We start from the raw sequence: 27,150 nt of genomic DNA on the forward strand, positions 1-27,150 counted from the left end.
TAATTAACAGATTTATCTCGTCTTTTGGATCTTTGATGCTCTTTCAACTGTCGCCCGTCCTCGAGCAAGACCAACTCCTTTACCCTTTAGACCCTTTGATTTGAACATTGGCGCATTTCTAACAGTTGTCAGTATGTAATTCAGAGGTATAAAACGTTTATACGGACCTTAACATATCTGGAACGATTATAAATCGCACATGTGATCCTCGAATGTAAACCTGTTCAAGATGTGATACCCGACCATCACGCGCAGTGACTGTGATGTCTCGTAGCTGGCAATTCATATTATCCTCCACTAATTCTTATCAGCAACGTGTGTCTACCTGTCAAAGCAACGAAACCATACCGTCTGTGAGTTTTCCACGATATGTTTGACCAGATGTTAGTTCTAATGTGACAATGTGGCCCTGTAATGGATTAGTACCTGAATTAAACTAAAGTGCAGTACAAACAAACCTGTGACTCATTGAGCAGCTTAATTGGAATCCCGATAGAGCCCATTGTATAATTTTATTGATACTGTTTTGAAGTGCAAAGATCGTTGATTGAATCAAGCGTTCACGCTAAAGATCAAACCACAATGCATAAACAGCGCTACTGCATAATACTGTTACTTTTATGTATCACGTGATTTAAAGTATTATTTTTACAACATCGAAGGTAGCATACATTCAATTTACTGCGATATTAGGTTTCAAATTGTGCGGAAGTCCAGTAATGGTCGATGGACTTAGTGAAGCACAAGCTCATGAAGAGGCGGATCGACTAAAGGAAGAGGGTTAGAGTGTTCGGTGGCTTGCGTTGGCTTGGATTCAAATTGACTGGATTTAGGCAACAATGATTTCAGATCAGGGCTCTGGAAAGAAGCACAATGGAAATATAGTGAGGCAATTAGACTATACTCCAAGGATCCCGCGTATTTTACAAACAGAGCTGCTTGTAGTCTAAAGCTGCAGTATTGGGAAAGCGCAGAACTGGATTGCACAAGAGCTTTGGCGATTGCAGAAGCGAACAACTCAAGTCGATTGAAGGCATTATGGAGACGAGGAATTGCCAGACGTGGTTTAGAACACTACGAGGAAGCACGCTACGGTGGGATTAACTGCATATGTAATTGCTGATTGAGCTGACATGGTTAGATTTAGAAACTGCTTTAAGGCTTGATCCGACCAGTGCTGCAATCAAATCTGAGCTGGAATTGGTCAATAACGCCATGGACCACCCGAAGAGCAATACAAAGACACAGAAGGACACAGGTATAAGTCAGACAAAGGCACAGACGAAAAAAGAAGTTGTGCCCGTTGAAACAAATACACAGACAAAGACAGTACTACCGGTGAAAGAGCAAGCGAGACCATCGCCTGTGTTAGACAAAATTTCTCCGGTTTCTCCAATTCCATCTCCATCGTCTGCGTCAGTGTGGGAGAATAAGAAAAAGGAGGTCCGTTGTTTAGTATAGACTACGTTGTAAAATGCTAAAACGCGCTTAGAGGGCAGCAAAGGGAAAAGTTACAGCCAAAGTCGCGGCAACAAAAGACACGAAGATATCACGAAGAGAGATTCCAGTTGAAGTTGTCGATACGCTTCCAGCAGAGTTTGCGAATTTATTAGCAGCAAAAAAAGAATCCTTGCACACAGACAGGGCTGAATTTTTAGAAAACGAGGCCACGACTCCAATGGAATCAGTTCAGTCAAACCCAGAAACTGCAGATATGGAGCCTGTGTCAAAAGTTGCTTTCAAACCTTTTATACAAGAGCTGGATGCAGATAGCAAGCCTGTTGAAACATCTAGCATAGACCAGTATGAAAGTGATGAGGATGCTATCATTGACGCAATATCCAAGCAAACGTCAACGGAATCGTCTGAGTCGCGGATTACAACGCCAACCGAGTCATTAATTTCAGATATGCTGTCGCAAAGTTCAACTAAGACAGCCGTAGAATCAAGCACAGGAAAGAAGAATCCGTTTGATATCCCACCAACTTTCCCAAAAATTGTCAACTTGCCTGATCTTACTCAGCTGTTGCGGCGTCCTGAGTCAGAGCAACCCGATGTGCTGTCGTACTTTTTTTACCATATCCCACCAGCGCAACTTCCTTTTGTTTTTGGACGGGGTGGTATCGAAAGCGAGTTCGTTGAAAAGTTTTTAGACTCTGTCTGTTTTGCAGGTGACCAGCTAAAGGGTGGGGAAGTAGCGGAGACAAACGAAGGATTTGTGTCTCGCGCCGTCGACTTATTCTGGGGAATGGCTGCCAGCAGTCGATTTTCAGTTGCGAAAGTGTTTGTCGACGGACAACGCATCAAGAATGCATTCGACATTACTTATGGTATCGCTTTCAAATGTGGAATGGAGTCAAATGTAAAACAGGTAGAGGAGGTATGGAAGCGGAAAAGTTGAGAGTAACTAGCGTAGATAGATGTTGCATTATGCATTGCTAGTGATTTTGTTTAAAAGGGCCACACAAGATAGTTTGTAAACCATAATTAGTCAATTCTAACTAAAAGAACTCCGCAATACTCCGATCACTTTTGTGTCTTTGTGTCTTGCAAACCCATGCAAGACAGTAACAAAGGAAAGAATAAAATACAAATATATACACTGGTCTTTGACTGGCAAACTCCAAGAACACCGTGAGCATAAACACATACTTCGACAGTACATTCAACTGCGATCAAATATTCAAAAAGTGTTCACAATGTGGGGTAAGTTAAACGAGATTTGAACGACTGAAAAATCTCTGAGCTTGTGATTATCGCGCATTCGACTCTGAGCGATCCAGAGAAGGGAAAGAAATGTATTCTCCTAAACAAAAGTTAGTATCAAAACTGAAATGGCCATATTCAAAACAACCGCTCGTACCATCTGGCTGTGAAATTTGATTCAAACAACATCCGTTCTTTCTACACGCAGCCACAAAGTACGGATGATCTTCTGTAGAATCTGATACGACGGACATTCGCCGCTGGCAAGCGGGAGACAGCGAATGCTGACGATCTCGTGCGGAATTGATCTGTGCCGCACAAGATTGCTGATTCTGATTTTCTGACTGAGGAGTGACATTTTGCTGAGATGTATGTGACCTGAAAAAGGCCGGAGTAGGCAAAAATATCATCTTTTTGTAGATAAACCAAGCCAAGATTCAAAAGAGGCCAGAAAGACGAATGCGAGAGAGGGAGAGAGGGAGAGACGTGTAGGAGAATGCCATAGTTAATTATAAACCCACGAACGAGACCACTTGCCGATCGGGAGAAACGCGTGAAATTTACCTTGTGCGGCTCAAAAGCACGAGGAGCGTCATTTTCAGTGCAAATCTTTTCAACCGACACAAAACCCTTTCATTTATATGCCTTGCCGATCGAGCGTGACCCGCTCGCTCAATGAGCGCAAAACGTGTAAAGCCGTGACTACAGTAGTTGTCGCCCCGAGCGAGTCACAGAAAATTATGTCTTGGACGTTTAGACATGCCTCCTCCCCTTGGGGCCCGAAGTGCGCAGTAATAATCAACGCAAAAGAATGTAAAACACGAGCGAGAGTTTCTATTCTTGTTCAAATGACAATTGTACTCGCGCTGTGCTCTTCTTGCGGGAATTGCGACTGCCTTCCACAACTCCTTTGGTCTTTGTGTTTGCCTTCATCTCTGCACGCGACGGTCTCATGGTTCGTAGTGCAAACGCGGTACTGTTTGGCTGTTCACTCTCAACTTTTGTTTTTCCTACTCCATCATCATCTGAATCTGCCTGCCCAATCTCAATTGCCTTTCTCTTTGTAGTCCTTCTTCCAAAGTCTAATCCAGCTTGTGGATTCACAGTCTTCTTGCGTACCTGTTCAGCGCCTCCGCTTACAACGCCGTCAATCTTTACCCCTTCATTCCTTCCACTCTTCCCAATACTATCACCATAATTAGCAACCTCAAATCGAACCCTTAAAAATATCAATTGCTACCTCTTCTCTGTTTCGCCAATCCTGCTATTTACACCATTTTTGGCCACAGCAGCTGAATTGCCTGGTTCAGTCCCATTCTTCATAGCCTCATATGCTTCTTTCGTAATTGTTTTCCCCTTGTACACGTATTCCGGTATCGCGGTTTCATCCTCGGGGCTATCCGCTCCTATGTCCTTTTGCTCCGCAGCAAATTTGCTGCTCACACTCGACTCAGCTGGTAATTCTCCACGCATTCTCCGCAAGAACGCGGGAGTGTTCATTGCTGCAAGGTTTTAGTGTCAAATATCTGCAAACCTCATAATAATAAATTACCCACAGTACAGCAAGCTTGTTTTCTTAGCCATCTCTACTTCACAGTACTGGTCGTTCAATTATGTTGTGAGTATTAAGCAGGTTTTATGTTTGGTGTACTTAACGAAGGCACACATTTCCTCAAAGCTTATTTACGCGCCGCATTATATGTGGCGCGTAATGGGCTGAAGACGTTCGTGTCTTATGACTGACTCAAGCAGGTTACCTCGCTGAATTGAATGCGAGGCAAGGAGACAATTGGCGATTTCAAGTATGGTATTTGTGGGGCTGCGTTGCTTTTGTACTAGGGCAATGTGTCATGGTGTACGGGTCCAGAGTTGTCGGATGAGTACAAGCCAAAAACCGCCATTCACGGTCGCTGTCGTCGGTTCAGGTCCTGGTGGTTTTTATTGCGCTAGTCGTATACTCGCCCGGATTGCAGAGGGAGGTGTGCAGCTAGACATGTATGAAAGACTTCCTGTTCCGTATGGGCTTGCCAGATTTGGAGTTGCCCCGGATCATCCAGAAGTCAAGGTAAGGAAATGATAGCTCAAATCCGTAACATAGCGCTAAAGCTTTAGAATTGCGAAGAAAAGTTTATAGAAACGGCAGAGTCGCCGTATTTTAGGTTTATTGGAAACACCACTATTGGAGGACCTTCTCCATTGCCTGGCGAAGATAGCAAAGAGCTTAATATATACCGGAACGTGATTCCATTAGATTTGTTACACTCAAGCTACAATGCTATAGTGTTTGCTTACGGCGCCGAAAACTTTCCTGGTGCTACAAACAGCGAAAAAGGCAATGGTATTAAGGGGTCTAGTTTGAGCGGCGTGTACTCAGCTAGAGAGTTTGTGGGCTGGTACAATGGACATCCAGATTACCAAAATCTTGATCCTCAATTGAATCGTGGTACAAAAGCGTGCGTAATCGGACATGGAAACGTTGCGCTTGATGTGGCCAGAGTATTACTTACAGATCCCGACGTACTCAGCACAACCGACATCACGCAAGAAGCAGTGAATACGTTACGAACAAGCACAATCGAGCATGTGTCAATCATTGGCAGGCGAGGGCCGGGCCAAGTCAAGTTCTCAAACAAAGAGCTACGAGAGATGATGCGTTTGCCTGGTGTTCGATACGAGCCCCCGTCCGCTGCAATAACCGAACTAGTAGATCAAGGGAAGCAAACACACAAGTTAGATCGCATACAAACTAGACTGTTTAAGCAACTTCTCGGTGAGCCTGAACAAACTTTAAATTCGAAAAAGTCGTTCTCAATTGAGTATCTACTAAATCCATTGGAATTTACAGCAGCGGCAAATTCTGCTGAAGTCGGTAGTGTGAAACTCGAAAAAATGGTTCTGCAAGAGCCAGTTTTGAAGCCTTCTTCCAGGGTCAGTCCCACCGGTGAAACCGTTGAACTACCAATACACGCCGGGTTTATAAGTATTGGCTACAAAACCCGACCGTTGGTTGGATTAGAATCATTTTACGACTTTGCCAACAATCAATGCAGGAATTTGAAGGGCCACTTGCAGTCACCCGACGATTCAAAAACATGTAAGTACTACGCTGCGGGCTGGGTGAAAACCGGTCCAACCGGTGTTATTTTAGATACCATGGCCGGCGCGTTTGAAACAGCTGATACTTTGGTTAAACATTATGAAGAAGGGCAACTTGGTGGCACAAACAAAGGTGGCTGGGAAAGTGTGCGCCAGTCTTTAGGATCTTTGTTAGATTGGAAAGTTGTGTCATGGCAAGATTGGTTGAAAATTGACAAGATTGAACGCGAACGGGGCATGGCTATAGGAAAGCCTAGGGCAAAATTTACAAGCACAGGCGAGATGCTAAAAGTCTTGTGTTAAATGTACATATCTTCTCGTCAAATAGCTCCTGTCACTCCAAAGACCCACTAGTTTAACTTTTGTACAATTCAAAGACTTCTTCTCCAATTGCAAGACTGGAGGTTAATCCTTTAGTTGTTAGCAAACGGCGAAAAAATAAGTTGCGCTAAAACGTACCTGGGCTCTCGATACCGAGCAAATTGACAAACCCAGGAAACCCTTCTTCTTCCCGAATAATGAAGTCAATAAATTGTTTGTGGTCCGGACCGGCAAGTTTTGGTCTAATTCCACTATAATCAGGCTTTAAGGATGATTTCTCAACCGTAGGCAAGTACTGCTGTACTGCAGCGTATACGTCTTCGAGCTGTGTGTTGTCTGGTGTTAGATCATCTGGTGAAGAAACCCATTCGACGTTTGGCCCGAACCGTATCCGACCACCTAAATCCAAAGTCAGATGCGACCCGAGACCGGCGTGTCCCGCTGGACAAGGATAGATCAACCGATTTGTTTTTGGCTTCGACAGCCCGTATGAGTAATAAGATCCCTTTGCGTAGTGTGGTGTTAAATGTCTATATGTTGGTAAAAGCATATTTGAAATTAACGGAGCAGACAGTCCAGCTGAGTTTACGACATTTTCAAATTTCAACTCCATCTCGCCGTCCTCGCTTCGAAACAAGACGCTATAAAGTCCACGGCTTTGGTCAAACTCCATTGCACTTACTGCTGTATTCAATGCCAGATCTCCACCATGTTCTTCGTGCTGTCCAAGTAGATATGTCATCAGCGAGTGCGATGACACGATCCCGGTTGTGGGCGAATGCAATATTGCACTACGCGCGCGAACCGCTGGCTCCAACATGCGACCTTGTTCCAGCGAGAGAAACTCGGTCGGAACTTTTAGTTCACGCGCCTTTAGATGCATACTTTCAAGATACTCATGCTCACTGTCATTTTGAGCAACAATCCATTTTCCTAACGCAATCAGCTTTGCCTGATATCCCGACCAGATTATGTACCGCAATTTCGATATGGAATGCCGGCTTTTTCAGCAATCTCATATAACATGTGCTTTCCCTTAATGCATAATTGAGTCTTGAGTGAATCTGGAGGGTAATACAGTCCGGCGTGAATCACCTCCGAGTTGCGAGCAGAGATCTCGGTTCCAATCGCTCCATGTCGGTCGACCAGCAGTACTGATGCTCCGGCGCGAGACAGCCTGGCTGCAACCGAAAGACCAACCACACCAGCACCTACTACCAGATGTGAAAAATCTACCATTGAATGGGCTATATCAATTGTTGGTCTGTAGTGGGTTCCCGCGCCGTTTTTCTAGCCGGGCTCAAATAATTCCGATGGTCATGATCTGGCTTACCCCTGAATATGTGTCGACCCGACTTCAAAAGCAAGAGTCATCACTGCATTTCGGATGAACTTTGGCGGTCTCTACTGTTGTAATATACTTGTAAAATGTTTGCCACAAGGCAATTGTATTTTCCTGTATAGAGCGACTCATACTGCTCTTATTGATCTATCAAATAGTAGAAGGCGCTATAAGAGTGTTTCCGCTTTTTATACTCTGCTCATTATTGTCTCCAATTTTAAGCTTTCTGTCGATTAATCTAATATTAAATGATGATCAACAATTGATACGCAAAATGCCAAAACAAAAACAACTGCATAGTTTGTTCGCAGACTCTCCGATTTTTGAACAGCGAACCGATGAATATTTAGCCGCGCATCGCGCGGCGCATTTTTTGAAATTCTGTCGTGGAGGCTTTTGGGCTTTCTTTTGCCTTGCGTGTTTTCTGATTGTCATGAAGCGGGTAAGATTAGTGGTCAAGTACGAAATACTGATTAAATCAGTTTAAAGCTATAGTTTTATTGTATTTACATAGTGCTCAAGTATTTGTACGCTTGTTACACCAAATTATGTCAATACTCGAATTCCGCTCCCAATTATAGTCCGTTTCGTCACACTCCGACTAATGATATTACCACTTGACTGTGTGGGATAGCCATCAGACTAATGGTTGTTGCCATCGGAGTTCATTTTGCATCAGAGTAACTGCGACCTTGTACACTATCATGGTCCTACAGGTGGAAAGAAGTATCAAGGCCTGTTTGTGGAGCTCATGACAAAATACATGTAAAACTACGGGTGAGAATGACTACGCAGTTGAAGAAATAGATTCAATGGTAATGGTAGTTGTAACTAACTAGAACATACTATATTTTCGCTCTGCGTCTTTGCTAGTGGTACGAAACCTTTGATTATTCTAATAGTAGAGACAGAAGTTGATATAGCTAAAAAGTGGTAACTTTTAACAACCGCACCATACGCAGCAATATTAATTCTTCCATTAACATCTAACATAATAGTGATCAAATGCTGAGCTGCTTCAGTAATTCGACAGTTTTAAGGTTTAGAGATAAAACGGTTTCTATGCACAGACGAACTCTAATTAATACTAGGTTTACGATCAGCGCCTCAAAAACACAGCCTGCGCGCCGTTCACAAGAACTGATAAAATTAGATCTGGTTATAAGAGACTGAAATTAAAGAGTATATGCACTCTGCTTACTCTCAGTAGTAACGTTTCAAAGGACAAGATATTTGCAATCTTAATATGGTGATCTCGGCTTTCGAGTTGCAAGCAAGGCGACTTCCGCAACAGCGTTCTAGTAGTGATGACGTCTATCAACATCTCCTGCCCACGAGCGAGGCACTCAGTTTTCCTCCAATTACTCCCAAGCAAGTCACGACAGTTGCCTTGAAGCTGAAGCACATAATTGACACCATTGTTCCATTGGAAGTCAAGGAGTCACGAATTACACGGCCAGACAACAACACCATTTTATCGACCGAGATAATTGCGTTTGCAAAGTCTACCCCGTCGCAAGAAGAGAGACCATGCATTGTTTTTGCCTTGATGACTTGCTATAGTTGGTATCGTGAATTATCGAAAGATGAATTGTATGATGCTGGTCTTAATGAGCTGAAAATGGTTGCATGCGAAACGCTATCAAAGCGTATTATCGAGGAAGAGGAAGATCAAGATTTTTTGTTCAAGCAGATTCTTTGCAGGAGATTTACGGTGATGCTAAACAACGGAGAAGTGACAGAACCGAGAAACACACTTGAAATTGCAGTCGACCTTCACGCATTAACTGTCATTGGGTCTTCCGGATATCAGAAATGCATTACATGGATTTGGCACGGATGGATTATCCAGAGTCCGTTTAATACGCAAGAATATATTGCATACAAAAATGTTGCCGCACCTGATTTCTGGACGCATTTTGATCCTGATCGCATAAAGACACCGTTATACCAGAACGCTCTACAACTTATATTCTCTATCGTTTACTTGGCTTTATACACTGGGGCTGTCAATACTGCCAACCCGGGTGGAAGTTTCGACGCTATTGAAGGCCTTATGTTTGTGTTTACTTTGGGCTTCATTTTTGACGAGGTTACAAAATTTTACCACATTGGAATCTATTACTTCAGTTTCTGGTCGATTTTCAATGACACGCTCTATGGTATATTGCTCGTGTCATTTGCGCTAAGGATAACTGCTCTTGCGAGCCCGGATGGTAGTCACATGCGCGAGGCGTATGATATTCTTGCTTATAGAGTACTAGCAGTTTGTGCACCACTCATCTGGAGTCGGCTATTGCTATATCTTGATATGCAAAAGTTTTTTGGCGCCATGCTTGTCGTTCTTAAAGAATTGATGAAGGAAAGTGCTGTGTTTTTTGTACTTTTGATTATCATCGTCATTGGGTTTTTGCAAGCTTTTGTTGGCCTTGACTCTGCTGACGGAGTGTACGACGTCGGCGCAATGTCTGTCGCATACATGACCCGATCTCTATTGGGATCGCCCGAATTTGAGCCGTACGAAAACTACGCGGCGCCATTTGCTGCTATTTTGAACTACGTGTTCACATTTGTTGTGTCAGTTTTGCTTCTTAATATCTTGATTGCCTTGTTCAATTCGGCGTATGAGAAGGTATACGATAATGCCAATGACGAATTTATGGCGCTGTTTGCTCAGAAGACGCTGCGTTTTGTTCGCGCGCCCGATGAGAACGTCTTTGTGCCGCCATTAAATTTGATTGAGATTTTTGGACTAGTGCTGCCCTTTGAATGGTGGATGCCCAAATATAAGTACGCCAAGTTGAATGACATGGTGATGACGGTATGGCTCTTTCAGTGATTCGAGAATATGCTAATTAAAACTAGGTTGTTTATTCTCCTCTATTGATAATTATTTCAGCTTACGAATTGTATGTTGCCGGAAAGATTTTAAACAACCGCGCGAGTGGTGAATCAGACGACGACACAATTCAGCCATGGGACGAGATCGAGTCTGAGCTTGACGTTGCTAACAGTGAATGGGCTACCGGATTGAAAGGCATCACTCCGAGATACGACCGCGAGCCAGAGATGGTAGAACTGAATGCGTTGCGGAATCAAGTGTCTGAGCTGACGAAGATTGTCAAATCGCTTCGAAATGAAATCAGAGGCGGGAAACCGGGAAAAGCAAGGAGCATGACCAAGTCTGAAGTCGATGGGGAGACGGAAACGCTAACAGCGCTGGATTCTTTGGCTTCATCGTCGGGAACGGCTGAAGGTGAAGGGGACAATGACAAGGGAGAAATGGAGGAGGAAACAGGCGCTGAAAGTACGGAACATACACAGGATTCATAATAGTAGTATGGGTCGTATCAATTTTTACGAGTAATACGCATGGGCGGTTAACAATCTGGGATTCATGGGAAGCAATACGGATGTGGTGCTACAAAATTCAAAATAGTTGCATATGAACCATTCTATGTTGAGAAACACAAAAATAAACCAAAATGCTGGTACATAAAATACAGTGGCCATCTCACAAACCCAAAGCACATCTTCTCGCCACAAGTTAACAATTCCGAAAGCCATACTATACAAAAATTGCGATGCTCAAAAAGCTATCAAGAAACAAAACATTAACTCAATTTACGCCATTGATATAACCAGAGTAGATTTGAATGCGAAGAAGACACGTATATACCCCTTTTCTTTCATTATGTGGTATAAAAAGTAAATTTGGCTTTAGAAGTAATCAAAACTCTGCAACACTAGAAGCTCAAATTTGCGGTTGCAGTTGATTTGGCATGAAGAGCGACTGCATTTTCTGCTGCTGTTCAAGCTGCTGCTGATAGTACCGCTGCTGCTGTTGAAATTGAGCAGTGGTCTGCTGTTGTGGTGGTTGGCTCAGCTGTTGTGGTGGTTGGCTCAGCTGTGGCGACATTGCTTGAGATTGGACCTGATACTGCTGCTGCTGCTGCTGTTGCTGTTGCTGTTGTTGTTGCTGTTGTTGTTGGAGTTGTTGAAGCTGCAGTTGCTGCAGTTGCAATTGCTGCCGTTGTTGTAACTGTTGTTGTAATTGTTGTTGTTGCTGTTGCAGTCTTTGTTGCTGTAGTTGCTGTGTCAATTGCATTTGATATGTTGAGGAAATTTGAGGAGGTGGCTGCTGCGTATTTACCGCAGGACTTTGGAGCTGTTGTCGTTCTTCTTGTTGTTGTTGTAATTGCTGTTCATGCTGTTGTTCCTGTTGCTGCTGCTGTTCTTGTTGCTGCTGCTGTTCTTGTTGTTGCTGTTGCTGCTGCTGTTGCAATTGCATTGCTTGCAAAGCTTCAACCGCGTCTCGGAAAAGTACTTGCAACCGCTTATACGGTTCCACCAAACTTGCCATATCGGGCGGTGGTAGTAAAATCTGCGGATACTGAGGTGCGATTGAAATTTTACCTCTATCTGCAATACCTGCCAAATACGCAAGGTTACACTGTAGGCGTTTCATGCAACTACGTGTATGTTAGATCGTCGCCCCCATCTCACTAAATAACGCGACTAATATCGCGCGTCAAGTAACATGAAAACTCACTGTATGAATGTCATATCATGCCTCGTATGCTCTAAATCACCTTCCGCAGCTCGCTGAATCTGGATCGTCTCTTTAAAAAGCTCGGCGTTTATTTCAAGCACGAGAGCCACCCGTTTTCGGTCGAGCTCAAGCTTTATTAAATCGCTCATTGTGTGTTTACAGTGTAAGTTCAGCTGTTCAATATTATTTCATCGAGTCAAATAAGCAATTTAAAGCGGCACATGCAAATCGATCGTGAACAAAACGTGATTATATAATACTTGACTGTGGGAGGTCATCAAGTGCGCGCAATCACTGCAAACGGCGTTGCATAAGCATTACATGTATATGCCATAAGCATTGCATAATTGTGGTGTTAGCAAATTTAAGCTTTGCACTCTGCCCTCGGCATCGCGTCAATTGACTCGACCGGCGGTATCTTTGATCTACCTGCATATCACACGTGCTTTACTCTATGTAATATTAACTGTATCTCCTTATCGTTACACGCTTCTCGCTTCTAAAAGGCTACTTAAAAACTATAATTATGCTTAAATGCAGTTTCACCTACTCCACCCAAACTTTCCTATCTTACCCCACCCGCCACCATCACTACCCGACGGAGAAGATGCATCTTGCATAGTAGGCGGCGCAGTCGGGAGTCTTGCTATGCCAACCCGTTGAGGCGTAGTACTTGCCGAAGCTATCGTACTCCTTCTGAGTTGATCATACTTAACTTTGGTTTCCTCCATCTCTTGACGCGCTACTGCCTCGCCTAGCTTCGCTGTCGCAAGCTCCATCCGCAGTGCTTCGCAAAAATTGCATTCTGCAATACTATTCTCGCGCATTGAAGGAGTGCCGTGCATGAGCGGCGGCGACGGTGACTGGAGTTTATCTCGGACCGTCTCCGGTGCAGGCGATGAAGGTATGTCGGCGAGCGCAGCCGCAACTTCTTCAGCTGCAAACAGAGAGCTTTGCCGTTTACCGAATGACACCTGGCGTAGCTGGTTTGTCCTACCAAGACGTAATTCTCTCAATCCCTGATGTCCTGGTGATACCCGAGGTAATTGAGGTGGTGTACTAACTACCGGACTTGCCGGGTCATAATAGTCAAAGTCGGAAGATATCTGAGCCTCCTGCTGCACTATCTGGCGCTGTCGCACCTCGGTCAATGTTCGCTCGAGCTTGGTCTTTTCACGCTGAGAGTCTTGGTACCGGTTTCTGATTTCAAATAACTGATCTTTGAGATCTCTCACTTCAACACACTTGCTGTCCAAATCTCGCCTCAAAAATTTCACACGCTCCTTTTCGGTCGCAGTTTCTGCGCGCGACGATTCAAGCTGTTTTACCATGTCCTTGAAAGTCAACAGTCTTTGCGATCTAGTTCCGCTGCCTTGAAATCGTTTCCGTAATTCATCAAGACCTCCAGTGCTTTCTTCCAATCCATTTCTTTCTAGCGGCTCTTTATCCTCAGATTCTTGAATTACAGGTACTGTTGTAAGAAACCGATGAACAACATCTCGCTCGTCTTCTCTTGCTCTCTTCTCCGCTTCAAGCTCCTCGACAACAAGAACATGTTGCTTCTGTAAAGTGTTCAGCGCAATGAGAAGATCTTCAATCTGATTATGTAAATCAATCTGCTGTTTGGTATCAACACCATGCTTAAAGTAAGATGCCTCATTCACGTCTGTAGAATCAATTGTCGACGACAATGATGATCTAGAAGACTGGCGTCTTAATAGCCGAGCAGGCTGGTTAGGAGTTGTTTGTTGACCACCGTTACCCCAAATTCTGCCTAGAAATCTAGATGCAGCTGCATGAAGTTCAGAAGCTTGCACCATAGAGGTCTTGCTAGGTGAATCTGGACGGTGTGTACCATCAGCTGCAGCACGCCGATCTTTGTACGATTGCTCAAGATTTTCGAGCACATCACGGGTCGCGACAGTAGTAAGTGACATCGCGTCTGATATTAGTCTATCCGCGTTCCCTTCGTACACTTCCCACAAAGAGCTGCCTAGCAGCAATTGCAAAATTTCGTCTTCTTCTGTAAGAGTTAATATTAAAGACTCATTGGCTTGTATCACAGCAATGGCAACTCGCATCAATGTCTCCAACGCTCCTTCTGCAAAAATAACGTCGTATATTCGAAGAAGCATGCTAAGGGGACATGTCACAGCAAAGAACGACAAGAACCATTGAGTCGCATAAATTGACTGCACACCATAGGAACGAAAGTGTTCAGCAACTGCAGGTACGAATTGATCTAAAAGATGGGTGAATTGATATACACGAAGATGCAGGCCAGCCATATCTGCTGTGAACATTGTCCGTAAATCGTAATCTTCCATGAGACGGACCAATATGCAAAACGCAGAACACTCGTCCATGTGCATTAGCAGCGGTCCAACCAGAAATGCCAGACCTTGACAGTAGCCGACTTGCATGTCGTATATACTAAATGCCCGTAAAACTGAAGCCATCATTTGCTGACCGTGACCACCGCGCTCCCGAAACATCTCTACTTCTGGAAACGTTCTGTACAGATCACGACCAATGACTTTATCATACGGCGATGGTTCCGCAATTAACGCGTTAAATAGCGACTCGAGTGTCATGTCACTAGCACCTGCCATGCTTTTCCAAACCAAACCCCGAAGAGGTGGTGGAACACCTCCTTTAATCTTTAAAAAGATTAGACAAGAAGCAAAAAATGAAATACCAGTGAAATACCTTTTTAGAAAGCAGAAATGGGAGTTTAGATGCAGTCCGTGGATAGTCGGCGACAAGAGCAACCCAAAATTCCAGATCTGTCAACACAGGAGTCTCCGGCATTGACTCTCTTAAAGGCCGCTGATTTACAACATATTTGCGCAATTGATCTACTGATAGTGGTACTCTTTTCTTGCCTATAGTAGTAGGAGACAACGCCTTTGGATCGCGCTCAAATCGAGCATTCTCGCGTTCAAGTCTAGCAAGTAAAAACGCAGTGCTCTAAAATTAGATTTAGCTTTGCTGTTCAGGTAAGATTCAAGTAAAAAAGTACCTCATCGCTAGGGAAATCACGGGACTCCTTCTTTTCTGTTCGTTCCAGCTCGTCCCAGTCAACACCCTCTTCTTCTTTATATTCATATTCATCTTCAGTTTCATCAATAATAGGCGTCTCTTTAATGCCTAGTGAAGCTGTCATGGACGAGTGCGGTGTAGCTAAGTCGTGTCCTGCTTGAACAAATGCTGTTTCTAGATCGTAACTTGCTTCAGACGACGAATCGGACAAAGACACAGTGACTAGCGATTCCCGCGAAGTGTCAGCATCTGGATCCATTAGTTTGCGAGTATGGTAAACATGTAGATTTAAAACACAAGTCGGCAAAAATTGGAATGTAGTTTAGACAAATGCGAGCGGTAAGTAATAACAACTACTGATGTGAATACACGCCTGCGCACAAGTACGCAAAAAAAACACTCTAATTTTATGGGTGACTATTAGAAGAAAAAGAAGAAAAAGAAGAAAAAGAAGAAAAAGAAAATTTTGAATGTGACGACGAGTCGATGATCAGAAACTTGACGGGTCTTTGGGAGTGCAATGGGACGTGTAGTTGCAGTCGCGTCAGGGGCTTAACCTTGCATTATGCAGCTTTAATCATCATATAGTTATGCATTTGAATTACCAAACGCGACAGCATTATGCATTTATTTATTACCCTTCAACCATGTGCCATCCCTTAAATCGCGTGTTTTCGTTGCATTTATAGAGAAGTAAAAGAATTTTTGTATATTGTCAAATATTAAAAATGCAGCATGATAATTACAACTTAATCACTACTGTTTACAAATATAATTTGCTTGTAAAATGGTTAATGTCATACAACGCGCATCTTAGGAAGCTATGAAAGGGAACAAGACGGTCATCGCTCTATCTTCAACCTCGACAAGCCACAATGCAAACTACTTAAAGATCGCTATCTAGTAAGTCTAGGTCAATCCACAGTATTAATCGCGCAAAATTATTCTCTACGATCAATCAAGAGAAACATTTAAAGCACAATAGAGTTTAAAGATTTTGTTTACTAATTTTTATGTGCGGCTCGCGGTTGCCATAGCAACTCTATTTCACCAGTTTAAACGAAAACATTACACACGCAAACTCGGTAACTGCCCCGTGTCAGCCAATTCAATTCAATTTGATCACGCCCACAACCACAATGGTTCAGTCAAGAGAGTTGATATCATATGATGAGCGTGTTGCTTCGTTCAGAGCACACCGCGTAGGCGGTACAGCTAAACGAGGAGCATTGAAGGCATGGCCACACTCTAAGCCCAGTGTCAATCAGGTAGGCCAACAGAACATATGACATGCGTGATAGTAATAGAAATATTAGATGGCTAAAGCAGGATTTATATTTAACCCGTCTGTATCGTCTCCAGATAATGTCACCTGTTTCATGTGCGACAAGGATCTGGACGGATGGAATCAAGGTGACGATCCTAAAGTCGAGCATCTCGATCACTCTCCGCGTTGTGCTTGGGCAATGGTACAATCTGAAGAATGGAAAGATGATGATGATTTTGATCCAGAAGCACGAAGTATAACCAAGGCCAGACTAGACACGTTTGGGTCCTGGTGGCCACATGATGGTAAACGAGGATGGACACCTACCAGCGAAGCGGTAAGTTTGCTTGCTATCTCTGAGTAACGTAAACTGACTGTTTAAGATGAGCAAATCAGGTTTCTATTACAATTCCGGAAGATCTGGCGATGACATTGCTACTTGCAATTACTGTAATGTTGTGTTGGATGGATGGGAGCCAAAAGATATTCCATTGTACGTGAATCGGTTTGGCAGCATTGGCTATGGCTGACGATTTACAGGGAGGAACACCGGCGGAGAAGCCCAGACTGTTTTTTTTTCACTCGAATACACAGGGCAAAAAGTAATGGGCGAGCATCAAAGACGCGAGAGTCACTTACAAAAAAGTTAAATCCTCGAAAGCGGAATAGTTCGAGCTCAGCAAGAGAAGATTCTGAAGTTGAAGAAGAGAGCAAACCGAAGCGACGAACCAGTAAACGGGGCAGTAAGAGCCAGACGTCTATTGACCTTGATATGGACGAGTCGGCTACATCACAGCGAAGGTCGTCTACTCGTCTAGCAGCGTCATCAAAAGATATTACTATTAGTAGCTTGCCTACAGATTCAATAGCTGAAGTTGAAGAAGATGTTGAGATTGAAGTTCCAACCAAGAGGACTCGCGGGCCAAGACCAATGAAAACCAAGATACTTAAAAGCGACAAATCAAATACGCCGACATCTGAACCAAAAAGTGTGTCATCTCCTCCACAGCAGTATTTCGCAGTTGATGATGCAAAAAGATCAAGAAGCAATTCTCCAAGCGTTTCAGTTTTAAAGTGGGAGATCACGGCGAACAAGCCATGCAATCGCTCGAATGAAATGTATGTCAATATTGAAAAGGTTAACGTTTCAAATGCTAGACGAAGTCCGGTCGGTACAAGTCTTGACAGCTCTTTGCGCAAAGGCACCCCTGCTAAGACAGGTATACATCCTAGTGTCAAACCGTTCAAAAGTGTTCAATCTGTCGAACCTACGGAGAAAGTGGAACAGACGGAACAGACGGAACAGGCGGAACAGGTGGAACAGGTGGAACAGGTGGAACAGGTGGAACAGGTGGAACAGGTGGAACAGGTGGAACAGGTGGAACAGGTGGAACAGGTGGAACAGGCGGAACAGGTGGAACAGGAGAAACAAATGGAGCAAGTGGGTCACATCGATCAGATGAAGCAGGTGGAGCAGACCGAGCAAAATGAACTCAACATACCCACACCTATGCGTCTCTCCCGGAATCCAACACCACGATTTTCATCAACCAAGCAGACCTTAAGGGGTCCTTTTGAAAAAGAAAGTCAGATGACTACAGAGCCGGAAGAGATGAGGTCGGCACACCTACCATCGCTGGTACGTTCGCCAAAATTTGTGTCACCCAAAAATGATATAAGGACGGCTCCAGGGAGTCCATTGCGTCTATCACCCAGATTAGCTACACCAACTAGCGTGTTCTCTTTTGAGGCCGGATCGATAAAGGCAAGTCCAGGCCACTCTGAGTTATTGCGAAGCTCTGTTAATTGCGAAACTCGACAAAGTTCCTCTCCTCGAGTACAAAGTCTAATTGGTGTGCCACTGGGTCCATCGCTAAGCAAAAGCAGCCCAAATTCAGAGCGACATGGCTACGAAGGAAGCGGAATTTTGGCCGACAGTCCACAGCACGGTAACATACAGGTTTTGACACCAATTAAGAACAAAGCTTGGGGTCGAAACAGTATGACTGCGTTTGACAGAGAGTATAAAGCGGAGGATGTATGGGCCATGGTTTTAGGCGAGGAGAACAACATTGAAACCATGAATAAGCATCAAACGGTAGAGAAATGGATCAATAATTTGGCGGAGAAGGGAGAACAAGCATTACTGGCCAAGTGTGACAGGATGATGGAGATAGTTGAGCGTGAAGGGGCCCGGGCAATTCGGACACTACGAGAAGCAACTAGCTGATTGCATATTTGGGATTAATTAATGAGCATGTACAAAATTCTATTTGTTTTGAGCAATGGAAATATCTAGAACGCCAAATTTGGCACAAATCACGGTTAAGTTATCAACATAGTGAAAAAATTAGCGAGCTTAACACTATAGATCACAACACTGCCAGTTAACTTCTAATTTACGTCAGACCTGAACGAATCAGAAGATCCCGCAGAAATCCGATGACGAGCTGGAGGCGATGATGGTGGAAGTTCAAGCACATTGAACTCACTGACAGTAGTATCTGTAAATGCAAAAGTAAAGTCTTCTGATTTTATCGTGGAATCCGGCTTTTCTTCGTTCTGTATATTTGCCGGCTTTGGCGAATGATCTTTCGGTTGCGTAGGCTTTGTTCTTGGTGCCGACGTAAGTTTTCGTTTACGGATATTACGGTTGATACACGAGGTTCTAACTGGAGACAAAGGAATATGGCAGAACACGATCTCATCTTTCTGCTTCTGGTCCGCTCCAGTAAATTCCAGGATAGGCGGAGTTGAGCTACGCACTCGACACAGAGTATCCGGCAACTGTGGGATCACAGTGTCGTCAGATGCGAACAATACCGACTCGCAATCGCTCATCCAAAAGTCGAGTGCTTAGTAGAATTAACCTGATTCGACTCGAACATTCGCGAGTCGCGGAGAACAGTCGTTTGATGTACCACGTGACTAGTGTGCAGCTAATTAGAGTTCATACGATGAGCTCGAGCTCGAGCCGCACGCCGCACAGCTGTCTATATATTGCCGTCGACCATCCATCGAAAGTAGACAATCATTCTTCAGATATCAATACTTATACAAACAAGAGAAAAAGATTTATCATGTCGCTTTCAAGATTTTTAAGATCAACGGCTCCTCAAGAGCTTTTCTATCCATCTCAACGTCTGATGAGGATGTTTGACGATCCGTTCTTTACTCAAGGATTCGAGACACCGTTGGCTAGCAGTTTGGCTAATACGGCCTTTACCAGGACTCCATCTTTTGATGTAAAGGAGACAGAGAAGGAGTTTGTTCTTCAAGGCGAGCTTCCTGGTGTTGAGTCTAAGAACTTGAATATTGAGTTCTTAGATCCGCAGACATTGTCAGTTAAGGGTGTAATCGAGAAGTCTCACGAATACAACCAGCCCACAGAGACCAAGGCTGCAGAGGTAGCTCAAGCTGATACTTTAAGTGAAGCTGCCACTATGACTGAAGTCGCAAAGTCTGACAAGGATACAACAGTTGGAAAGCCTACATATTGGGCATCTGAGCGGGTTTACGGAGAATTTTCGCGATCGTTCAGGTTCCCTACCAGGGTTGATCCTGACAATGTGTCTGCTTCCTTGAAAAATGGTATTTTGAATGTTACCATTCCCAAGGTTGGCGAAACACCGGCTAAGAGAATTGAGGTTGCTTCCGAATAAAAATTAGTTATGCGGTAGTATCTCTCAATTTATGAAGTTACGAATTTATGAATTTGGTTTGGTCGTTTGGAGTTTTAGCGTTTTAAATGGACGTAGCTTATTTTCTAATATATATATATTTTTTATAACAACCGTTCGAATGTAAATAGTAAATATGTAAGTAGAGCCGTCAGGGTTAATAGAATATATGCCATTGTGCTCTTTAGGGTTGAAGGAGTAACGTAGTGCGGCTTGATCGACGTTTATAATATTACCCCACACTGCGGCGGTACCCGATAAATTTGTCCACGGGACTGTGTGACGTTCACAATAAATACACGTGTTTTCCCCTCTCCCACTCAATCTCTTAAATATTTTAATATGGCATACAAATTACGATCACTGTTAGCAACAATTACCGCTAGATCAGCATTAATCCCATCTACTAGGCGGTTTTCATCCGCTCACTCCTTGCTAAAAGGTGACGGTCGTGTCCCGTCATTTGGAAACGTTCCGCCGCTCTATAAAGGTCATTATTTTGATCGCAAAGCAAAGCAGGATGATTCAACTGAATTTACAGAAAGTGAAGGTAAAGGACAAGGTTTGATCAAGTCATTCTTGTTTGGAACAGAGGAATCAAGAAAAGAACAAGAAGTGCTTGAGAAATCGTATTCAACTCAGCTTATGAGAGGAAAATATGTACATGAAATTGCATTTCATCAAGTTAAACCAGAGCACAGCCCTGAATATGTTGAACTCATGTTTGTATTAATTTGATTCGTACCATGAGTGCTGTGTCTGACATATCTAGATCTGATATATACCCCAAGATCGCGACTGATCCGCAAAATAAAGTCCATTTGGTAGGCAGCTGGAGAACAGTAGTCGGTGATCTGGACACCTTCGTTACCATTTGGGAATACAATGGATACGCCGGCTTTCATGAAACGTACTACAGGCTTCATAGCGATCCCGTAAGTTAACTTGCTAATATAAGGTGTTTTCTAATTTCAGGTCTTTGTCGAATATCTAAGTCGTCTTCGTCCGTTGTTACGGTCACGACACACAGACCTAATGCAAGAGTTCAGTTTTTGGGGAGGAACAGCTGCGCCGCGTAATCTCGGCGGAATATTCGAATTGCGCACATACGATCTCCAGCCTGGTCGACTATTGGAGTGGGAGGGCAGCTGGCGCAAAGGCATTGAGTATCGGCGAAAGGTGATGGAACCTGTCGGCGCATGGTTTACGCAGCTCGGCAGCTTGAACACTGTTCACCATTTGTGGCAGTTTGCAGATTTGGAGCATCGCAAAATGAGTCGTGAGAAATGCTGGGAACTTCAAGGGTGGGCTAATACGGTACATGACACAGTCAAGCTGATAAACAAGATGGAGACAAAAATTTTGGTTGCGTTACCGTTCAGTCCTTTAAAGTAGTAGTATTGATTATATACACATAGAATACAGCGCCATTCATGAAAACATAAATATGATATGTACAATAGCTTATACCTGATAAATCTTGCGGTAATAAGCTTCCTTCTTTCTCTGTAAAACTTTTTCGTCTTCATAGTCGTCATCGTCATCATCGTCATCATCGTCGTCTTCATCAAACGGTTGCTCGGCCTGGGGTGCAGACTTTGCTGTGATCATGACTTTCACAGGCATCTTCGTCTTGGCATCAAACGCCCACAAATCACCCCAGTGAGCTTTTCTCGCATCATGAAAATTGGGTGAGCTAGCAGCTCGGTTGACAGTCCACCGTTCAAGAAAACCGTTTGGAGTACACAGCTCGAGAATGACGTGATTATCGCGCTTAAGCGGCTGCCGAATCATCCTTGGCCAGTGCAGACTGTCGACCAAGTCACCGTCATTATCTTCTACCGAAGGGTGTAATACGTTTTCGTCAGCCTCGCGCTGAACCACAAGGTAGCTTGTCCTCGTAAGCTCAGAGTTGCGTTGACCCACCCGCCCACTTCCTCCCAGTATTGCTCCAGACTTTTGCGACATTCCCGATGCTGACCACGCCATCGACAATCGTTTGCCTTTCTTCAAGTCAATGAGCCACTTTGGCCGTAACAGCAGCTGAGGGAACGAGCAGAAATGAGAGCGAGTGTCGAGTTCTTTCTTGCCGGCCTGCATTGGACAATGGAGATGATGTGAGCATGGCGCAACTATCCTGAACCCGTTTTTAGTAAAGTTTTTGTCTGTAGTCTCAGGTCGCTGGGCATATCGCTCTACAAACTGTTCTGGAAAAGTAGTCAGTCGATCCCCTGGAGGCCGTAAAATGAGTTCACGAGCACGGGCAATGCGGTCAAATCCAAGCGGCGAACCTCGTTCAATCAATACCAGCACGCCGTTCGGTTCAAGCAAGGATAATAATTCTTTTACCTTTCTGTCGCTCTTTGCAGGGCCTTTTTCGTTTTGCAAAAGCAATTGCTGTGACGCAATAATAAGATCAAATTTTTCGGAATATTCAGATGGCAAGTGCTTGAGCAAAATTTTTGGCTTAAACCGACGGTTTCCGGGTGCATCGTCCGGTAAACCTGGCCAGTGGTTTTGTTTTTGATATGCGAGCAACTCCAGACCGCGTCTTGCCATCTGCATATCACCCACCACGACGCATTCTACTTGTTGCGGTGCCCACGTTTCACTAGCTTGAAAGATTTCGTTCAGGGCAACTATTCCCGTCGCCGGACCAGTCCCAATATCAAGCACTCTCCTCGGCCGCCACGACGAGCCCAATCGCCGTCGTGTCTCTGTCAGCGCATACAGAGCAGACACGAACATTTGTGGGAAAAGAGCGCTGTTATATGCATCCACGAATGCTGGTTTAGGAATCACCTGAGCACCATGCCGTGATTGTTCATAAATTTGCTGGACTTGAGGTCTTAACTTCTTCATGTCACCTTCACCGTATAAGCTCCATCCTCACCTAAACATAAAACAAACGTACCAGGACTTCCACCTACAACATGATTTACTGCATCTGGCAGCTCAATCGCTGTGAGTTTTGTTTTTCCCAACAGAGTCTTTGGCTGATACCTTATACCACGCGAGACCTCGAACGCTTCCTCGACGTCGCGAGCAGGAAATGTATGTTCAGGACTAACATATCCCTGCTCAATATTCAACAGCAGCCTTCGACCAAAATTCAGTAACCGTTTAGCAGTTTCCCGCATCTTTTTTATCTTTAAAACCGCTTCAGCATCGAAGTTGTCGAAAGATTTTCGAGGTCATTGCACAAAAGCCGCATGAGCCGCATCGGCGTTAGAGTGTACATTTTGAGCCGCGTGAAGTTTTCGAGACCTGTTCGCATTTTCGAATTCAGGACAATTTATCAAATTAAAATGTCAGGAAAAATTCTGTTTTTACATGGATATACTCAGGTGCGTGGCAATTGTATTGCTAAGGCTTTTGGTGCTAACGACTAGTCTGGACCTTCGTTTGCAAAGAAAAGCGCCGGACTGCGAAAAGCTCTAAAAAAACTCGGGTTTACTACCTACTACCCTAGCGCTCCTGTTCCGCTCCTGGTGACACCTGACATGCCTGCCGAAGAGCAAGAGCGACTGAGAGGACTTGGGTATAAGGACGACGACTCATACGCTTGGTTTGTGAAGGACGAAAAGACCGGCGCTTACGAAGGCATGGAGCAGTCATGGGCTGTGCTGAAGGATTACATCAAGGCCGAAGGACCTTTTGTCGGCGTCGTCGGATTTTCTCAAGGAGCAGTCGTGGCTGCAGTGCTATGCGGATACATTAGCAAACTGCTTGACCCGTCCTACGCGTTCAAGTTCGCGGTCCTGTTCTCAGGATTCAAGTCGACGTTGCCCGAGCATGAACAGTACTTCCCAGTCAAGATCCCGACCTTGCACGTTTCTGGTGCTAACGACGTAATTGTCCCCCCAGCTCGAAGTCAAACCTTGATTGACGCCAGTGTCGAGACCGGAAGAAAAGTTTATCAGCATCCAGGCGGGCATTTCGTGCCTAGCAACCGAGAAGTTGTTACTGTCGTCAATGAGTGGATTACCGAACCCCTAAAGGAAGCAGAGCCAGAACAAGATGAAGCCACGGCATAGATAGATTGTAAATAGACACATAGAATTCATATATAGACAATTTTATATTTGTACATGATTTTCATATATACAGATACTATACACTACATCCGTAACACCATCAATTCTAGATTCACATCCACATTCTTTGCATCTTCTCCTATCATCGCAACTCTCAACGTATTCAAAACAACCGTCGCCTTCCTGACCACCCTCGCGAACGGATTCACGTCGCCAGACGAGTGCTGCAGAGCAGCCGCAATTGCGGCCGCCGACGCAGCGTGCCGGCCATGCGCCTGCTGTGGTAGCGGAGGAGCAGTCACGAAACCTTGCAGCACGGTCGCAGCCCTGACCAGAAACGGCTTCACGCACTCGTCCATCGCAGCCATCGTATCTTCCAATGCCTCCCGCATCGGCGCATCGAACATCAACGGAACGTCAGCCTTCGCGACAGTCTTAGCCAGAATCTCTGCCGCAAACATGCTTTGCTCTAGCACAGCACGACGCACTTCGAACGCTCGTGGCAGCAGCTGAGAGTCGGTCAGGCGCGGAAACGTGCACATGCATAGTTGAATTGTCGACCGCAACAAACGCGCCGCTTCCGGAGCCGCGGCAGCTGTGCTCGGCACTAGCTCGAGCCGAATCAATGTCATATTCGGCGAGTCGCGCGCAACTAGTTTTGCCAGCACATCTACTGCAAGCGCGAGGTATCGATGCTTAAACGGCACGTACGGCGGCCAAAATCGGGTTATTTTTCGCGGTCCATCCCCGTCACCGTCGATTGGCGTGAATGCCGCTACAAACGAAAGCAGTAGCTTTGCGTCATATGAACTCCGCAGTCGAATCTCATGAGCAATATTCGATAGCGCAACCAGAACGTCCTTTACCAGCGCTAGCCGCGCAACCGCGGTCAAGTTTCGGACCAACACACCGCCGTTAACTAGTGCCGCAACCATGCTCATTATGAATCCATAAGCAGGCTGGTACATGGCCAAAAACTGAACATTGTGTTCATGGAAAGACAGATTCCGAATGATGGTCATGACTGCCGATATCCGGTCAGACATTGTTTGCGTATGTAGCTTCAATGAACCAGGCATTAAGGGCTGTGCAAACCCTTCGAACTCTTCGCGCGCCTTGCCCACCATGGTCTCATAAGCGTCAAACTCTATCAAATCTGTGTTCGGTTGATCATTTTCTGGTGAAATATGCGCAACACAATGCTCCCCAACATCAATTAATGCGTCTAGTAACTCCACACAATCTGCAATCGGGATGAACAGATGTTGCTCCACCGACATCAACAGCAACGAATCAAGCGCAACTTTAAGTTCCCCCGGTATTAGACTTCGTAAAGACATTGTCAACGCATGCAAACTGATTTCACCCATCTCCTGCAACAGTGGAAAATCGCCTTGAACAGCTTCAATTTCATCTCCTAGACCAGCCAAGATACTAACATTAAATCCACCATGCAAATCCAGTCTTCGTGTTTTAGGTACATATGAAATAACGTCTCGCTGCAGCATTGGCTGAGTCTGTGGTTGCGTCGTTGGTGTCTGCTGTACTGCCGGTGACGACTGTGGGACACCAGATATAGGCCGTGAGACTGGCGAAGGTGTCTGTGTAGACATACGAGACTGTGCAGGCATACCTGTTGTTGCAGTTGACCCTGCATTTATGGGTGACGGAGTAGCATTTGGTGGTATCATGTTGCGGAGAGCAGGATGTGTGGTCTTTGGCCGACTGCGATTGCGATTCCGTGGCTGCTGACGAGCGACCAGATTTGAAGTTACGGCACCCGCAGACATAACGGATCCCGCGCCCAGGCCTGGATTGTTTATTGGCGGGGGCGGGGGCGGGGGCGATCCTGCCAGTGGTTTGACTGAACTTAAAGGCGACATCATCTGTTGAAGTTGCGGCGACATTGCCGATGCGTTTGTGTTCTGCATCAATTTTTGTTGTTGCAGCTGTTGCTGTTGAAGTTGGCGAAGCTGGTGTTGATGCTGAGGCGCACTAAGCCACCACTCTTCAAAAGGACCTAGATACTGCTGGTACGCTTGCGCAAGCTGTGCTGCTGCGTCATGGATCTCGACCATGTTATAACCTAGCGAAACTGCTACAGTGTACCAATTCTTTATTGATGGCTGGGGTGGTGGTGCTGTTCCAGCAGAGTTGAGCAGAGCTGAACCCCCTGACTTCACAACGACAGCGTACAACAATGGCAAAGGAACCACACGACCACCAACATAAGGATGTGATGCAATTGGAGTCCCTCGCTTGTGCATGAAGTCTAACAGTGTTTTCATAAATTGATCAGGGGTACCTGCTTTTGATCCAGATCCAGTCTGAGAAGATGTTTGCTGTGGCTGCGGTGTTTGCTGCTGTGACATTTGTGGCGGAATTTGTTGCGGCATTTGTTGTGATATCTGTTGCGGTGTCTGCTGTAATTGAGGAGTCGCGAGCTGATGCTGCTGTGACATATTTCCAATAATTGGGAGCGATTGGTGCTGTAGTTGTGGGGTCGGTGTCGTTCGCGTAGGTGGAGTTAGTGTAGGACTAGACGTCGACGCACGCATCATCTGCTGCAACTGATACTGTTGTAACTTTTGTTGTTGCTGCTGTTGCTGAGCCGCTTGTTGTTGTTGCTGTGTCTGTTGATGCTGCTGCTGCTGCTGCTGTTGCTGCAGAAATATCTGAGTCGGATTAATTTGTGCCGGCGATATTGATGGACTCTGCTGGTTCTGCGGCATATACATTGGCAGGTTTCTGTTTTGTACATTTGGAGACAACATGGCAGGGGGTGACTGATGATGCTGCTGTTGCTGTTGGAGCATTCTCATAGAGTTGTACTGCTGCTGTGGCGGTGGTTGCAATTGCTGTTGCTGCTGCTGCTGATAATTGAACAAATCGTCTGACGCGTTGGAATCAAGCTCCTCCAGAGGCGGCGGATGGACCTGAGCAGACGCGTTTGGGTCCGCCGACCCTGAGGCGGAGAAAATATCGAACCCGTCGCCGAGCCACGACATTTCTGGACTTGTTAGCAGGTCAAAAAAGAGAGGGGAAGATGCTTACGAGCGAGAGAGCGTGAACAAGGGAGGGGGGAACGCCAGCCGGGGATTCGGAAA

The 27,150-nt window shown here is 45.0% G+C and overlaps 14 protein-coding genes across 14 annotated transcripts; 7 read left to right on the forward strand and 7 right to left on the reverse strand.

Annotated features, from left to right (window-relative positions):
* Window positions 1-12: 12 nt before the first annotated feature.
* V1512DRAFT_270077 (uncharacterized protein) lies at window positions 13-503 on the reverse strand (the record flags this gene model as incomplete). Its single annotated transcript, XM_066917593.1, has 4 exons — window positions 13-118; window positions 168-297; window positions 349-409; window positions 459-503. The coding sequence occupies 4 exons, from the start codon at window positions 501-503 to the stop codon at window positions 13-15; spliced, it is 342 nt and encodes a 113-aa protein (XP_066773101.1).
* A 180-nt stretch (window positions 504-683) lies between these two features.
* V1512DRAFT_259348 (uncharacterized protein) lies at window positions 684-2,528 on the forward strand. Its single transcript, XM_066915625.1, has 4 exons — window positions 684-780; window positions 834-1,094; window positions 1,142-1,443; window positions 1,493-2,528. Exons 1-4 carry the CDS (start codon window positions 720-722, stop codon window positions 2,399-2,401), a joined length of 1,533 nt encoding a protein of 510 aa, XP_066773102.1. The 5' UTR covers window positions 684-719; the 3' UTR covers window positions 2,402-2,528.
* A 1,012-nt stretch (window positions 2,529-3,540) lies between these two features.
* On the reverse strand, window positions 3,541-4,290 carry V1512DRAFT_251853 (uncharacterized protein; the record flags this gene model as incomplete). The annotated part of the gene is made up of 3 exons (XM_066914690.1): window positions 3,541-3,892; window positions 3,947-4,208; window positions 4,263-4,290. The coding sequence occupies 3 exons, from the start codon at window positions 4,288-4,290 to the stop codon at window positions 3,541-3,543; spliced, it is 642 nt and encodes a 213-aa protein (XP_066773103.1).
* A 292-nt stretch (window positions 4,291-4,582) lies between these two features.
* Window positions 4,583-6,105, forward strand: V1512DRAFT_203681 (uncharacterized protein; the record flags this gene model as incomplete). The annotated part of the gene is made up of 2 exons (XM_066913302.1): window positions 4,583-4,771; window positions 4,819-6,105. The coding sequence occupies 2 exons, from the start codon at window positions 4,583-4,585 to the stop codon at window positions 6,103-6,105; spliced, it is 1,476 nt and encodes a 491-aa protein (XP_066773104.1).
* V1512DRAFT_235145 (putative FAD-dependent oxidoreductase) lies at window positions 6,081-7,433 on the reverse strand. The gene is made up of 3 exons (XM_066914079.1): window positions 7,101-7,433; window positions 6,262-7,056; window positions 6,081-6,213 (listed from the first exon to the last, which is right to left on the reverse strand). The coding sequence occupies exons 1-3, from the start codon at window positions 7,360-7,362 to the stop codon at window positions 6,158-6,160; spliced, it is 1,113 nt and encodes a 370-aa protein (XP_066773105.1). The 5' UTR covers window positions 7,363-7,433; the 3' UTR covers window positions 6,081-6,157.
* A 1,177-nt stretch (window positions 7,434-8,610) lies between these two features.
* V1512DRAFT_102582 (uncharacterized protein) lies at window positions 8,611-10,810 on the forward strand. The gene is made up of 2 exons (XM_066912865.1): window positions 8,611-10,286; window positions 10,331-10,810. Exons 1-2 carry the CDS (start codon window positions 8,712-8,714, stop codon window positions 10,796-10,798), a joined length of 2,043 nt encoding a protein of 680 aa, XP_066773106.1. The 5' UTR covers window positions 8,611-8,711; the 3' UTR covers window positions 10,799-10,810.
* Window positions 10,811-10,904: 94 nt separating this feature from the next.
* V1512DRAFT_274636 (uncharacterized protein) lies at window positions 10,905-12,273 on the reverse strand. The gene is made up of 2 exons (XM_066917790.1): window positions 12,018-12,273; window positions 10,905-11,937 (listed from the first exon to the last, which is right to left on the reverse strand). The coding sequence occupies exons 1-2, from the start codon at window positions 12,164-12,166 to the stop codon at window positions 11,220-11,222; spliced, it is 867 nt and encodes a 288-aa protein (XP_066773107.1). The 5' UTR covers window positions 12,167-12,273; the 3' UTR covers window positions 10,905-11,219.
* A 184-nt stretch (window positions 12,274-12,457) lies between these two features.
* On the reverse strand, window positions 12,458-15,586 carry V1512DRAFT_285513 (rab-GTPase-TBC domain-containing protein). Its single transcript, XM_066918052.1, has 3 exons — window positions 15,040-15,586; window positions 14,727-14,987; window positions 12,458-14,677 (listed from the first exon to the last, which is right to left on the reverse strand). The coding sequence occupies exons 1-3, from the start codon at window positions 15,316-15,318 to the stop codon at window positions 12,560-12,562; spliced, it is 2,658 nt and encodes an 885-aa protein (XP_066773108.1). The 5' UTR covers window positions 15,319-15,586; the 3' UTR covers window positions 12,458-12,559.
* Window positions 15,587-16,154: 568 nt separating this feature from the next.
* V1512DRAFT_274638 (uncharacterized protein) lies at window positions 16,155-18,617 on the forward strand. Its single transcript, XM_066917791.1, has 4 exons — window positions 16,155-16,327; window positions 16,376-16,663; window positions 16,710-16,819; window positions 16,867-18,617. The coding sequence occupies exons 1-4, from the start codon at window positions 16,199-16,201 to the stop codon at window positions 18,554-18,556; spliced, it is 2,217 nt and encodes a 738-aa protein (XP_066773109.1). The 5' UTR covers window positions 16,155-16,198; the 3' UTR covers window positions 18,557-18,617.
* A 737-nt stretch (window positions 18,618-19,354) lies between these two features.
* V1512DRAFT_259366 (HSP20-like chaperone) lies at window positions 19,355-20,116 on the forward strand. The gene has a single exon (XM_066915626.1). The coding sequence runs from the start codon at window positions 19,407-19,409 to the stop codon at window positions 19,986-19,988; it is 582 nt and encodes a 193-aa protein (XP_066773110.1). The 5' UTR covers window positions 19,355-19,406; the 3' UTR covers window positions 19,989-20,116.
* An 81-nt stretch (window positions 20,117-20,197) lies between these two features.
* On the forward strand, window positions 20,198-21,423 carry V1512DRAFT_259367 (uncharacterized protein). Its single transcript, XM_066915627.1, has 3 exons — window positions 20,198-20,728; window positions 20,779-20,941; window positions 20,982-21,423. The coding sequence occupies exons 1-3, from the start codon at window positions 20,349-20,351 to the stop codon at window positions 21,399-21,401; spliced, it is 963 nt and encodes a 320-aa protein (XP_066773111.1). The 5' UTR covers window positions 20,198-20,348; the 3' UTR covers window positions 21,402-21,423.
* Window positions 21,384-23,169, reverse strand: V1512DRAFT_221721 (uncharacterized protein). The gene is made up of 2 exons (XM_066913724.1): window positions 22,921-23,169; window positions 21,384-22,873 (listed from the first exon to the last, which is right to left on the reverse strand). The coding sequence occupies exons 1-2, from the start codon at window positions 23,144-23,146 to the stop codon at window positions 21,471-21,473; spliced, it is 1,629 nt and encodes a 542-aa protein (XP_066773112.1). The 5' UTR covers window positions 23,147-23,169; the 3' UTR covers window positions 21,384-21,470.
* A 111-nt stretch (window positions 23,170-23,280) lies between these two features.
* On the forward strand, window positions 23,281-24,115 carry V1512DRAFT_289881 (serine hydrolase FSH). Its single transcript, XM_066918194.1, has 2 exons — window positions 23,281-23,353; window positions 23,399-24,115. The coding sequence occupies exons 1-2, from the start codon at window positions 23,315-23,317 to the stop codon at window positions 24,041-24,043; spliced, it is 684 nt and encodes a 227-aa protein (XP_066773113.1). The 5' UTR covers window positions 23,281-23,314; the 3' UTR covers window positions 24,044-24,115.
* Window positions 24,045-26,707, reverse strand: V1512DRAFT_259372 (uncharacterized protein). Its single transcript, XM_066915628.1, has one exon. It carries the CDS (start codon window positions 26,602-26,604, stop codon window positions 24,127-24,129), a length of 2,478 nt encoding a protein of 825 aa, XP_066773114.1. The 5' UTR covers window positions 26,605-26,707; the 3' UTR covers window positions 24,045-24,126.
* Window positions 26,708-27,150: the final 443 nt, after the last annotated feature.

This window comes from Lipomyces arxii (assembly GCF_038497795.1).
Source record: "Lipomyces arxii strain Phaff 12-163 unplaced genomic scaffold V1512scaffold_3, whole genome shotgun sequence".
Lineage (NCBI taxonomy): Eukaryota > Fungi > Ascomycota > Lipomycetes > Lipomycetales > Lipomycetaceae > Lipomyces > Lipomyces arxii.

What these genes read in the sequence shown, in the direction of transcription:
- V1512DRAFT_259348 (XM_066915625.1), top strand. Translation starts at nt 720, where the DNA reads ATGGTCGATGGACTTAGTGAAGCACAAGCTCATGAAGAGGCGGATCGA. An exon ending in CTACGAGGAAGCACGCTACG is followed by an intron (nt 1,095 to 1,141) that starts GTGGGATTAACT and finishes TGACATGGTTAG; the next exon opens with ATTTAGAAACTGCTTTAAGG. An exon ending in GGGAGAATAAGAAAAAGGAG is followed by an intron (nt 1,444 to 1,492) that starts GTCCGTTGTTTA and finishes AAACGCGCTTAG; the next exon opens with AGGGCAGCAAAGGGAAAAGT.
- V1512DRAFT_235145 (XM_066914079.1), bottom strand. Translation starts at nt 7,362, where the DNA reads ATGGTAGATTTTTCACATCTGGTAGTAGGTGCTGGTGTGGTTGGTCTT. An exon ending in CATTCCATATCGAAATTGCG is followed by an intron (nt 7,057 to 7,100) that starts GTACATAATCTG and finishes TGATTGCGTTAG; the next exon opens with GAAAATGGATTGTTGCTCAA. An exon ending in GCTCGGTATCGAGAGCCCAG is followed by an intron (nt 6,214 to 6,261) that starts GTACGTTTTAGC and finishes TAACAACTAAAG; the next exon opens with GATTAACCTCCAGTCTTGCA.
- V1512DRAFT_102582 (XM_066912865.1), top strand. Translation starts at nt 8,712, where the DNA reads ATGGTGATCTCGGCTTTCGAGTTGCAAGCAAGGCGACTTCCGCAACAG. An exon ending in TGAATGACATGGTGATGACG is followed by an intron (nt 10,287 to 10,330) that starts GTATGGCTCTTT and finishes AATTAAAACTAG; the next exon opens with GTTGTTTATTCTCCTCTATT.
- V1512DRAFT_274636 (XM_066917790.1), bottom strand. Translation starts at nt 12,166, where the DNA reads ATGAGCGATTTAATAAAGCTTGAGCTCGACCGAAAACGGGTGGCTCTC. An exon ending in CATGATATGACATTCATACA is followed by an intron (nt 11,938 to 12,017) that starts GTGAGTTTTCAT and finishes ACATACACGTAG; the next exon opens with TTGCATGAAACGCCTACAGT.
- V1512DRAFT_285513 (XM_066918052.1), bottom strand. Translation starts at nt 15,318, where the DNA reads ATGGATCCAGATGCTGACACTTCGCGGGAATCGCTAGTCACTGTGTCT. An exon ending in GTGATTTCCCTAGCGATGAG is followed by an intron (nt 14,988 to 15,039) that starts GTACTTTTTTAC and finishes ATCTAATTTTAG; the next exon opens with AGCACTGCGTTTTTACTTGC. An exon ending in CATTTCTGCTTTCTAAAAAG is followed by an intron (nt 14,678 to 14,726) that starts GTATTTCACTGG and finishes ATCTTTTTAAAG; the next exon opens with ATTAAAGGAGGTGTTCCACC.
- V1512DRAFT_274638 (XM_066917791.1), top strand. Translation starts at nt 16,199, where the DNA reads ATGGTTCAGTCAAGAGAGTTGATATCATATGATGAGCGTGTTGCTTCG. An exon ending in GGACACCTACCAGCGAAGCG is followed by an intron (nt 16,664 to 16,709) that starts GTAAGTTTGCTT and finishes TGACTGTTTAAG; the next exon opens with ATGAGCAAATCAGGTTTCTA. An exon ending in GAGCCAAAAGATATTCCATT is followed by an intron (nt 16,820 to 16,866) that starts GTACGTGAATCG and finishes GACGATTTACAG; the next exon opens with GGAGGAACACCGGCGGAGAA.
- V1512DRAFT_259366 (XM_066915626.1), top strand. Translation starts at nt 19,407, where the DNA reads ATGTCGCTTTCAAGATTTTTAAGATCAACGGCTCCTCAAGAGCTTTTC.
- V1512DRAFT_259367 (XM_066915627.1), top strand. Translation starts at nt 20,349, where the DNA reads ATGGCATACAAATTACGATCACTGTTAGCAACAATTACCGCTAGATCA. An exon ending in CCTGAATATGTTGAACTCAT is followed by an intron (nt 20,729 to 20,778) that starts GTTTGTATTAAT and finishes TGACATATCTAG; the next exon opens with ATCTGATATATACCCCAAGA. An exon ending in ACAGGCTTCATAGCGATCCC is followed by an intron (nt 20,942 to 20,981) that starts GTAAGTTAACTT and finishes TTCTAATTTCAG; the next exon opens with GTCTTTGTCGAATATCTAAG.
- V1512DRAFT_221721 (XM_066913724.1), bottom strand. Translation starts at nt 23,146, where the DNA reads ATGCGGGAAACTGCTAAACGGTTACTGAATTTTGGTCGAAGGCTGCTG. An exon ending in TGTTGTAGGTGGAAGTCCTG is followed by an intron (nt 22,874 to 22,920) that starts GTACGTTTGTTT and finishes TATACGGTGAAG; the next exon opens with GTGACATGAAGAAGTTAAGA.
- V1512DRAFT_289881 (XM_066918194.1), top strand. Translation starts at nt 23,315, where the DNA reads ATGTCAGGAAAAATTCTGTTTTTACATGGATATACTCAG. An exon ending in TTTTACATGGATATACTCAG is followed by an intron (nt 23,354 to 23,398) that starts GTGCGTGGCAAT and finishes GCTAACGACTAG; the next exon opens with TCTGGACCTTCGTTTGCAAA.
- V1512DRAFT_259372 (XM_066915628.1), bottom strand. Translation starts at nt 26,604, where the DNA reads ATGATGCGTGCGTCGACGTCTAGTCCTACACTAACTCCACCTACGCGA.